The following is a 10,872-nucleotide window of genomic DNA, read 5'->3' as shown; positions in this document are numbered from 1 at the left end:
GAGGGCTTTATACTATGCTTTATACCCGTGTATATATGGATTTTCCAAGGGGAGGGGGATGGAGAAAGGTTGCTGTTTGTGGTCCTTGGCCGAGTTGGGGCTGCGGCTGGCATTTGATTTTGATGACGCGTGGCACTTTGAAATTTATGCGCCACTCCGGGCACACTTTGTATGCGCCCAATGCCTCGGAAAGATGATGAACGTTCGAAGTTTCGGGACGTGAGTGTGTGTGGTGTGTGTCTCCTCACGGGGACAATGTTTAGCCTTAGCCTGGGTAAAGTCTGTTACTGCTTTGCATGATGAAACTCGATGCCAGGTATCATGATTATTATGCCATGGGCTCCCCCATTTTTTCTTTGGCGGAAACATTTTCGGGGCAGGATGTTCTTAGGTGGAATTAAGATAAATATAAATGCCATTTTCCCTTGGATTTTTATGGCCGCCATAATATATGCTAATGTGATTAGGTTACACATAATTCAGGAGCTGCAACTTTGGCTGAAAAAAGTGGCCCAACTTTATCAAAATTAGTCTGGACATGTCCAGGCCTTCGTTACCTTCGTTATTTGATATTTAGCAAACATTTGGCAATGCCAGAAACGTTTTCGGTTCGGTATCCAATTACCTTGAGAGCAGAGAAATTTCCAAACTTCCAAAAATTCCAAAAATTCCGTTTATTTACACAAATTCTGTTGAATTTCAGACAACATACGAGTTCCCATTATTTCGCTAGGCAGACAAATGTACACAGAGATGGGCTAGTTTTTTGTTTTGGGTTAATTACACAGTACACTTATCTTAGGATGACTCAAGCTTTTCGATTGTAGATTAGGTTGGATTAGAGGATTTTGAGGAGAAGCCTGCAGCATTATCCCTCCCTGCGGGCCAGCTTCAGTCGCACGGCAATGCGCTTGCACTTCCACATGAGCTGCGTCTCCAGGATGCTAAAGGACATGGCCACCAGGACCAAACCCAGCAGCAGATAAGCGCAGCAGGCATATAGCTGCAGCTCTGGTCCATTGAAGCTCCTGGCGGGCACAAAGTCACCATAGCCGATTGTCGAGAGGGTTACGAAGCAAAAGTAGGCTCCGTCCACCAGCGACCAGTTCTCCCACAGCGCAAAGATCACGGTGCCCACGCAGATGTAGCACATAAGGATGAGCAGCACCAGGCTGATGGGCACCTGCCGCTCCGCCTCCTCGCCCTCGTCCTCGGAGTCGTCTGCCGCCTCGCGGCAGTCCTCTGACTCGCTGGCGCAGTGGTAGCGCAGCTTCTTCAGCACAAACTGCTCGCTGCCGTGCTGCATGTACTCCTCGTCGTCAGAGGTCTCCGTATTGTTGGCCGTGCTGTCGTAGAGCGTTCCAGAGGCATGCCGCTGGCAGCGACGCGTCAGCAGCAGGGTCTTCCGGTTCAGCGGCTGCATGGAGTGCCGATTAAAGCCAGCGGCGGCTCCGGCGGAGGCCGAACGGGAGTGGTTACCAAGGCTGGACTTTTCGCCAGAGTCCTGGGGCACGCTCAGCGGACTGGCTATCAGCGGGACTCGGGAGGGCGTGCCGTGCGGGCAGTTGCTGTAAAATAATAAGAAAAAAGAACATGGATGGACAATAAATATTTATGCGGGAGCTGACCATAAAATAAATCAATTAGGCATAAAAAGCAAACCCCAAAGCAACCTCAGGCCATAAAATCGAAATAGCTGCTGCTCATGGTTCTGGCCAATCAATAAGGCATAAAACTGACGGTGCGTATACGTGTTTTGTTGGTGGTCAGGAGGGATACAGGGCGTATGCGTTATATAGGGATAACTAAGCGGGGAAGTACTGGGATTAAAAGTGGAAAGAGAATGGAGAGTTTTGAACTAAGTTTATACAATTTTAGCTTATATTTTAGTGAACAATTTATAAGTTTCTTGTTTTAATAAGAATTTAAAGCTATAAACCAAAGCTTCTCAGGTAGTTAAGTCCAATTTTAACTCCCAAATTCCAAGCAATTCAGCAAGTCACAAATCCCAAACTGACTCAGATTTGATTGACAATCGAAATACCTCTTGGATTGCAGCGAACGAGGGTCTCGACAACCTGCAACAGTGCTCCAGCCACAGCAACGGCACTCTCAATCCCTCGAGTTCACTCTGTCAAACCAATTTGCCGAACATTTATTGAACTTGGCCGGCCAACAGACTCTCGGGAGACTTGTGCCTCTCAGCTAGGAGCTCTCGGCTGGGCAAACACCGCCTCGAGTTGCACTTGAGGAGCGATTGGCTGGGCCCGGAAACTACTTCCGATTTTGGGGCCAGCGATCAATAAGGACAACAACACGTTTGCACATATTTACCTAAGACAAGAAGGGCTGACGGGGAAAAGTAAAGGAGCAGCAGCAGTCGAGATTAATTGACCCGATTCATTGCGAGTGAGTGCGCAGCTCGGCTTACAATTAATTACAGACAAGGCTGAAAATGAAGAGGGTATATACTATACATATCTGTATACTATATACAAGAGTATATAGCCCGCGACGCGTGCCCAGGTTCACTGTCAAAATTAATTACCAGATGCTATCGCCACTGCGTTTTTATTAAATAAAATTCTCAAAATGTGCGCTCAAAAAAGCGAAGGAAAACCATCCCTCTTTCCATCCCGCCCCACCATCATCAGTGGCTGGCTCTCGGCACTCTGGCAGAAAATGGCACAGCGAAGGGCAAGGGTGAGCGGTGAAGTGGAGCAGAGTGGAGACAACCACCGCAGCGGGGGGGAGGACAGCCACCGCAAGGCTGTTGGAGGGGAGCAAAGGCCTGCAGTGTGCATCATGCAGATACTGAAGTGTGGATTTAAAGCGCGGCTGACAGCAAAAAGTTTGTTAATAGGATTAAATTAAGGTTCCGGCTTAAAGATTCACCTAAACCCTGTAATACACACCTCAAACGCTCTCTCTCCTGCTCATCCTCGTCCTCCATGATGTCCACCGTGCCCGTGGAATTGGCGCTCAACAGGGCAGACAGTGTGGCCGCTGCCGAGGAGGCCTGGGTTGCAGTGGCTCCTGGCTGTGCTGTGGATGCTGCTCCTCCACAAACACCTGCAGCCATAAAACTGTTATCGGACAGTGTGGCACCTACTCCTGTTCCCCGGCCCGTGGCCATGGTGGGTGCTGCTCCTGCTCCTCCAGCCTTAATGCCTGCTGACAGTTGTGGGCTTGTTGCTGCGGCCGTGTAGGTTAACAATGGTGTTGCTGCCGCTGTTGCTGCTCCTGTGGCTGCTGGCAATAAATCATGCCTGCCGGATAAATCCGTCGATCCCGCACCCGTTCCACAATCCATAAGCGCATTGATCTCGTGTGGCAGCGGTTTCGTCACAAACTTGGCCCGCCGCACAGCTGCAATGGAAACGAAATTGAGCGGGGGGAAAAAGGTTAACTTTAATTATCAATGTTAGGTATAAAAATACTTTTCAATAATAACATTAACCAGAAAACATAGCTCGGCCCTACAAAAAAAAAAAAATAAATAAAAGTTTCCGCACAAATTGGCAAAACAACTTCCGCCAGCTGCCACACACGGTTAGATTATCCCGTTAGCCCGTTAGTTCCGCCGGAAGTGGCAGTGGCAGCAGCGGAAGGAGCCAAAACAGCGCGGGGGAAAAGTGTGGGGAAAAACCGAAAAAGTTGTGCATTTAGCCAGAATGACACAGGACTGCACTGCCGGCTCTGTGTTGGGAAAATGATTTGCTTTGCATTTTACCAAAGTTCGCCGAACAAAATGCAACAATGTGGCGGACGAAGCGTTCCGGATTCCCATTCCTATTCCCATTCCAAAAACGTAAAAGTTTGGCGTTAACTTTCATTAGCGGCTGCCAGTGGCAGTGAGTGGAGTCGGGATGTCGGGTTGTCGGGTTGTCAGGGGGCATTAAACCATCTGGCAAAGGGCCACAGTGCACCGAGCACAGTGGGCAATTATTGTTGGAGGGCACAACACATACCCACTAAATGCACTAAATTATTCAGAGGATTTCTGGATAAAAATGGATAGAATTACGAAATTACTGCAATTAGAGGGGGTCAAGGAGTTGTGCCACTTAAAGACAACCTTCTGCTACTTTAAGTATATTAAAGAAGGTATAGAAGATAAGTATTTTAAAGCAGGTGATGTGTGACTTTAAGGATAATTTCGTCGACTTAAAATCAGACATAGTTCCAAACTTAGGAGTCTAGTAGAACCTACCAGAAATAAAATTTGATTATAATAATTTTTTTAGCGCATTTAAGGATGAAAATGTCAAAAAATTACAACAATTCTTGTATGTGGAGGGTCAAGAAGTTGTGCTTATTATGCACAACCTTCTGCTACTTTCCAACTCTTTAATAATTCCTTAAATAATATAAAAAATTGTATTAAGAAATTAAAACTTAAACCATAGCAGAACCTAAAAGGAATACATTTTGATTTAAATATTATTCAAGTGGAAGATTACTTTATGGCAGATTTCTTTTATGGAAAATATAAAGTCCCACATATAGTTTTCCTTTAAATATTTTTGAATTTATGCCACCTTTTCATTATACAAAAATAAGGTAACAAATTTCTACTTCAAATATTCAATTTCTGTTGTTAAATGGAGTTACTTTAAGTAGTTAATAATTATTTTAAAGCTCAATGCAGCTCATAATGTGTAACTTCCACTGTTCAAAACTCATAGTTCAACCCTCTAGCCACCGTGGAAACGGAAGGAAGCGCTCGTCTTTCACATTGGAGCTGTCGACAGGACACTGGTGTAACGCGGAGTATACTCCGCTATGGCGTGGTCTGCTCCGGACATGGCCAATTTGAAAATATTTACTTAAACTTGGACACCACACTGAGGGAACGGGGTGGCAGTGAGTACACAAAGACATTCATTAGTGTGCAGGGACATATAGTGTTTAGTGCTTTATTCCACATATTCTACTATATATATGTCATACGTTGCAGCAACTTTGACAGTGCTTTAATGGTGCGGTGTACCACGGTTTCGGACTCCGACTCTGTGCTGCTTTTTGGGAGCTCTGTGTGCTGCGGGTGTCAGTGGCAGACAATTAACATGCATAATGAAATCAATTCGGGGGAGAGTGCGACAAATGGCCAAGTCCCAGGCTACGAAATCTTTGGACAAAGCAAGTCACGTGCCGCCGCCTTAACGACAAGCAACCGTTAACTTTAATGAGTTTTGCATGCGTTGCACAAGCCGAGGAGAGCCGAGAAAGCTGCCAGGTCCTGTCTCCTTTATGCCAAGTCATCATTATCGTCAATAAAACTGTCGCACATGTCGAAAGTTGCCTCAAGTGCATGTTGTCCTTGTGCTTACTGCTCTTGGTTGTCCTGGCATGTCAAGCAGCACAAGTTGAAAAGTTTTAATGCCCTCCCGCCGCCGCCGCCCTCTTGGCTGAAGTACGTCTGCTTAACTCTGTCATTTTAACACGCCGCTGGTTCCGCCATCGCCACAGCCTGCAAGCTGCTGCTCCTGATGATGACGACGACGACGACGACGATGATGTTGCCATTGCCGCCCAAATTGTTATATAATTGAAAGCGTAAATGAGGGCCGGGGAGAGGGCAAGAGAGTGGCGGTGACGACAACAGGGCGTATGATTGATTGATTACAGTTCGGTTTTGTTTCGGAACTCAGGTTAAGCCAATGCTGTCAGCAGAACATTTTCGGTAGGAGGCCCAAATTGTTCATCCAATTAAATTCAATTTTCCTTTGTTCAATTTATGCATATTTACCGCCACACCACCACTATCATTAGCACACATTAACAATTCAAAATTATTGCCAAATTGAATTAAGTCATTTGCGGACATAGCTGAATGTTTCAGTATGTTAATTTGAGATTCATTTCTTTTATTACAAAATACTAACTAAAATATAAAACCTTTAGAAATAATAAATAACTTCCTGAACATAAATTAAAAACTCCCTTTTGACAGCCCATCGTCATATTGTTTTCCCCGGAAAAACAGCAATAAAAATAACCTTTTTCAACACTCACCAGGCACATTCCCCGTCTGATAGGCCGGCGGCGGTGGCAATGTGATGGCTTCCAAAGTCGCGGCTTCCGCGGATGGATCCTGAAGTCCAGAGGCCAGCACTCGATGCTTGCCGGAAGCGGGCTGCAAGTGTATCGTATGATACTTGACCAGCGGCTGTTGACCAAGTGCTGTCCCCGATGCCGTTGCATTTCCCATGGTATTGGCCATCGTTGGATTCGCAGCCAGATGATGGCCATGGGCCAGGGTGTGGGTGTGGGCATGGGCGGGACTGCCGGGTGCGGAGGGGGCAAACGGAAAGTAAATCGTGGCAGTCGCGGGCGCATAACAATTGGGCGGCACTGTCAGCGGCATTCGCAGCATGCTGCTGGGCACAGCAACGAAATTCTGTTGCAGTTGCTGGTGTTGCTGCTGCTGCTGCAGCTGATGGTGTTGGCGCGGGAGAGTTGCTGTCGATAATTGCTGTTGCTGCTGCTGCGGTGCGTATTTCAGCAATGCGCTGCCCGTTGTCGTTGTCATTAGCATGACATCCGGCTGTTGCTGCTGCTGTGGCTGCAACTGCAACTGCTGCTGCTGCTGCTGGTAGAACTGCTGCTGCTGATTCAAGTTGCGCAACAATTGACAGGCATCTGCTGACCACACGGCATGTCAGGGCACAAAAGAAAACGTACAGAGACATGTTAAAGATGATTAACGACTTGCAATTGTGCTGACAATACAATTAGCATGCGAACAATGGCCGCAGCAGCCCCCTCACTCACCTTCCCCCTTGTCTGGAGGTAGTTTTCCCTTCTGGCCATATTCGAGGCAGTCGTTGAGGCTCGTTTCACTGTTGGCCGCATCGTATCTGCAGCCCTTGCAATTAGCCTGAAGAGGTGGAAAAGAAGGGGAGTATTCAGCCATCATTAAATAAGACTTTTTAAATGTTTAAATTAAATTAAAGTTAAAGGTAAAGTAAAGACATTTCATTTCAAATTTAGAGTCTCTCAGCACATTTCCCCCAACCCTGTTCTATGACCAATCAAAGTTTAATTCCCAGCTATCATCGTAGTAAACTTCTAAGCCTTTCCTTATGTAATTTCTTGGGCGTACACTGCGGCTACTTGACGTGACATGGGGGCATGTCAATAAAACACGCAATTTGCATGCTCAATCCCGGGCTTTCTTGGGGGCCCAAAACTGATGTCATCAAGCTCGTGGTTCGCCCTGGAAAGCTGTTTGCGGCCAGAGAGACCAAGCCGGGCGTATATCGTGTGCGTTGCGGTTTTGCGGCATCATCATCAAATGCCATGGCAAATCTAATGGACACTCACGCAAACGGGCGAGGGAAATACCAAATGCGAAATGCGAAATGGATACCGACTCCTCTCCCAGCTAGACTTGCGGTCTGAGCCCCCGTTACGGCATGTGTGTGCGCCATGATAATTGCAAAAGACGATGCCAAAGGCCAAATTGCCGGAATGCCGAAAGCCAAAAGGCCAAAAGCCAAAGCCGAAATGGCACCAGTCAACACGAGGGCGATAATAATTCAACCCATGACTGGACATCCCTAGAGCCGTTCGCAATCTGCCGACAGGCCGCCTTATCAATTGCCAGCCGCATCCTTGTGGTCCTTATGCGGCAAGCAGGCCCTTGGGTCCTCCAGCAAGATTGGATCCAGGGCCCTAATGAGTTGTTGAATGCAACAACAGTCGAAACAAGCCATCACAATCCCCCACATCCTCATAGCCACAGCAAATCCCAGCCTAGGCCAAATGCAAAAATCCTGTTCAACAAGTCGCAGCAGCTGGTTTGATGTCCTGAAAGCAATGCCATGCTCCCTCGACTGCCATCGAACACGGCAAGTAGATTACTCCATTCGAGCGTGGAGAATGCGCAAAAGTTTTTAGTTTCCTTCGTGCTGCAGCTTCGATTTCGCGCCACGTGATATCTGAGTGGCCGGCATCCGAATCAATTAGGGCCAAAAGTGCCGGAAATGAGAAGTTATTGCATGCCCTCGGAGTGCAAACTTTACCACCGCGCCGCCTTAAAGTGGCTCGCACTCATTTCAATTTACTTGGCACGAACAGAGGAGAGTCCGGGAAAAAAATTAAATTTATGCCGCCGCCATTGCCCTTTTGACCCGACTCAAACTGCCAACTAAAGTTTTCGCAACTCTTAAAGTGTCGAAACGTGGGGCAGCAGCAGGGCGGAGCTCTTAAAGAGTCCACTTTTCAAGTTTGACGCTGGCGATGGACAAAGTTGGCGAGGAGTTCATTAAAAGTGTCGAGCGGAGTTTGCTTGCATAGAGTGTCCAGCCAGTAAATGTTAATTTATGAAATGAATTTTTTGTTGCGATGCGAATGACAAACAGGCGAACGAACTGGGCCCTGGGCCACCGCAAAATCACTTATTTATTTATTGAATCCTCGTCTGTCGCCATAAATTGCCAATTAAACAGAAATTTGTGCAAGCAAAACAAACAGCAGGACGAGTGGCAGCAAAAAAAGCAGCGAAAGCCAAACAAACCGATTCACTCTTATTTTTTTCCATCACTTTTAAAGCTTTAAAAAAACATGGAAAAGCTGGAACAGGACGAAAGCAGAAATGTCATTACAGGGAGGCCAGCAAATCACTTACAAAACTTATGCACGAATGCACAAAACACGCAAACAAATAAATACAAACACAAATAGGAAACAAGGAAAGGCTTCGAGTCAGAGTTTTGATATCCTAAAAAATTATTTATAATGTATACAGCGCCAGAGCAAATAAAAAACGCAATAAACCAGGGGAAAAACAGAACGTGAAACCGACCCCGAAACCGGACGGAAAGCGAAAACACTGTGCAGTTTGGAAGACCTAGAAAGTAGCGGGTTTTCCCTGAAAAACAAAAAAAAAAAGGCAAAAAGAAAACTTCTCTGTTGTTGTTTTGCCCCAAATCCAAAATAGAAATCCGAAGGGGAAGCCCGAGCTCGGGAGCATCGGGTACGGGTGTTTTTTTGGAATCCACTTAAAAGGCTTCTGCTGTCGTAATTAAAACTCGAAATACGGATGCAGTTTGATGTGCGAAATGCGAGCCGAAACCAAAGAGAACAATAAGCCAAGAGAGGGTTACTCGAGTCCTGCGTAATCAATGATTTCGCATCGCATCCCTGCCGGACTTTGGATTTGGTTAGCATAGGGGAGCTTCCATTTCCATACATCAGGGTGGGGTTTCGCCAAAGTGAAACTGTCGCCGCTGGGAAAAAGTTTCGGGGCTGGTGGAAAAACTACAAGCGAAACACTTAGTGAGTAGTGGGAAAAGTTCATGCGTAAAACAGCGGGTCCAGAGAGTAGCCAGCGAAAGTTTTCCCCGGCAACAATGTTGGAAGTTTACTTTAAACCGAAGTATAGAGCACTTTTCTCTCTTATATTTTTCAGCTTTTTCGTTTGGCTAACTCCGCAACAGCAACAGTTGCAGCTGGAGGGGAATACTCTGCCTTGCCAGCCATCGAATTAGGATCCATAAAAGTGTCCTCGCTGATGGACTGCAGCTGCTGCTGCGCTCGCTTAAATAATATCAATCATACGCCATGCTTACCCCCATGCCAGCTGCCAGACGTCTCTTTGGGCCCTTCTCCTTTTCCTTGTCCCGACTCGCCTTGGCTGGTGGCGTTGTCATCGCGGTGGCGCCGGCTGTCGGAGTGGAGGATTTCCTTCTGCGCTGGCTCTGGTGGTGATGCTGCTGCTGCAGCTGGCAGCAGAGACGCACGTAGGTGCACTGCAGGGCGTCGGCGAGCAGGGCTCCCAGGCTGGACAGGCACATCAGCATCAGGGGGACGCCCACCAGGGCGTAGAAGATGGTCGCCAGCTTGCCGGCGGCAGTGCGCGGCGTCAGGCTGCCGTGACCTGAAAGAAGCAGGAGAAGGATCATAGGGATCGGAGTGTATCTCTGGGTTAGTCCATGAAAATGGCAAGCACGCACGGGCTAATATAAATGCATCTACTTTTAATCGGATGGGAATGTGGGAAATAAAATAAAAATGGGACAGGTCCTTGGGGTTAGCAGCATATGGTTTTTCTTTGAGTTACTTTAAACTTTTTTTAAATGTAAAAAAAAAGCAAATATAATGTATTCCACAAACAATTAAAAACGGAATGATGATCAATACGGTAAATAAAAATCCTAAATATATGCAAAACTTTAAGCTAAATATTATTTGTATCATTATTATTACACTCTTAATTCAAATTAAGCAAAAACAAATTTAAAAAAACAACTTTAAAGCTATTTAAGCATCCCCAACAAAAGACCAGTTCCTAATTTAACTCCTCTCAATTAACCCAGATATTATATACTAACTCTCGACATTCCAAACTCCCATTATGACCCTAATATTTACCACACAAACAAACTTATTGCTTGGCCACAGCAATGTCCACAATAAATCGGTTTAGCGACACATTTGAGTAGCTTATCTACGACTCTTCCCAGGGACTTTTGTGCCCCCAAAGAACATGGAACGTTGAACGTTGTTAAAGTTAAAGACCCTGAGATATAGTTAATTTGTAACAACACCAGGCTGGGGCCCCGCTATGGCCCATCACTTAGCATATGCAAATATTTTGTCTCGGCCTACGGGTCGTATACACAATGCGTCTGATGTTCCACGGCTCCCACGACTCCTGTGGCAGCTCTCTCTCTCGGTCTCTGTCTCTGTCCTGCTGGTGGCTTAGTTTGCACTAGAAGGCGTTGGGATGTCGAGGTCTATTTGTCCTTGCCCTTCGGCCCCCGCAAAGTAAATATTTGCTGGCCACAGCACGAGTTGTGGCAAATGCCCGAAATCATAATAAGCAGCTCGGCGGGCAGAGTCTCAGGATAAACACTAAACATA

The 10,872-nt window shown here is 46.5% G+C and overlaps 1 protein-coding gene across 2 annotated transcripts in view; it reads right to left on the bottom strand.

Annotated features, from left to right (window-relative positions):
• Positions 1 to 764: 764 nt before the first annotated feature.
• LOC108078378 (uncharacterized) overlaps positions 765 to 10,872 on the bottom strand; it is a 42,079-nt gene continuing 31,971 nt past the window's right edge. For both annotated transcript variants that reach the window (XM_017172212.3, XM_017172213.3), the window contains 5 exons: positions 9,579 to 9,886; positions 6,778 to 6,883; positions 6,019 to 6,645; positions 2,916 to 3,369; positions 765 to 1,568 (listed from right to left, as the gene is read on the bottom strand). In XM_017172212.3, coding sequence (XP_017027701.1) covers positions 869 to 1,568; positions 2,916 to 3,369; positions 6,019 to 6,645; positions 6,778 to 6,883; positions 9,579 to 9,886 — 2,195 coding nt within the window. In that variant the 3' untranslated portion in view covers positions 765 to 868. The remainder of the gene's footprint in view (positions 1,569 to 2,915; positions 3,370 to 6,018; positions 6,646 to 6,777; positions 6,884 to 9,578; positions 9,887 to 10,872) is intronic.

Source organism: Drosophila kikkawai, chromosome 2R (genome assembly GCF_030179895.1).
Source record: "Drosophila kikkawai strain 14028-0561.14 chromosome 2R, DkikHiC1v2, whole genome shotgun sequence".
Classification (NCBI taxonomy): domain Eukaryota; kingdom Metazoa; phylum Arthropoda; class Insecta; order Diptera; family Drosophilidae; genus Drosophila; species Drosophila kikkawai.
This window is presented reverse-complemented; position numbering and strand designations above follow the sequence as displayed.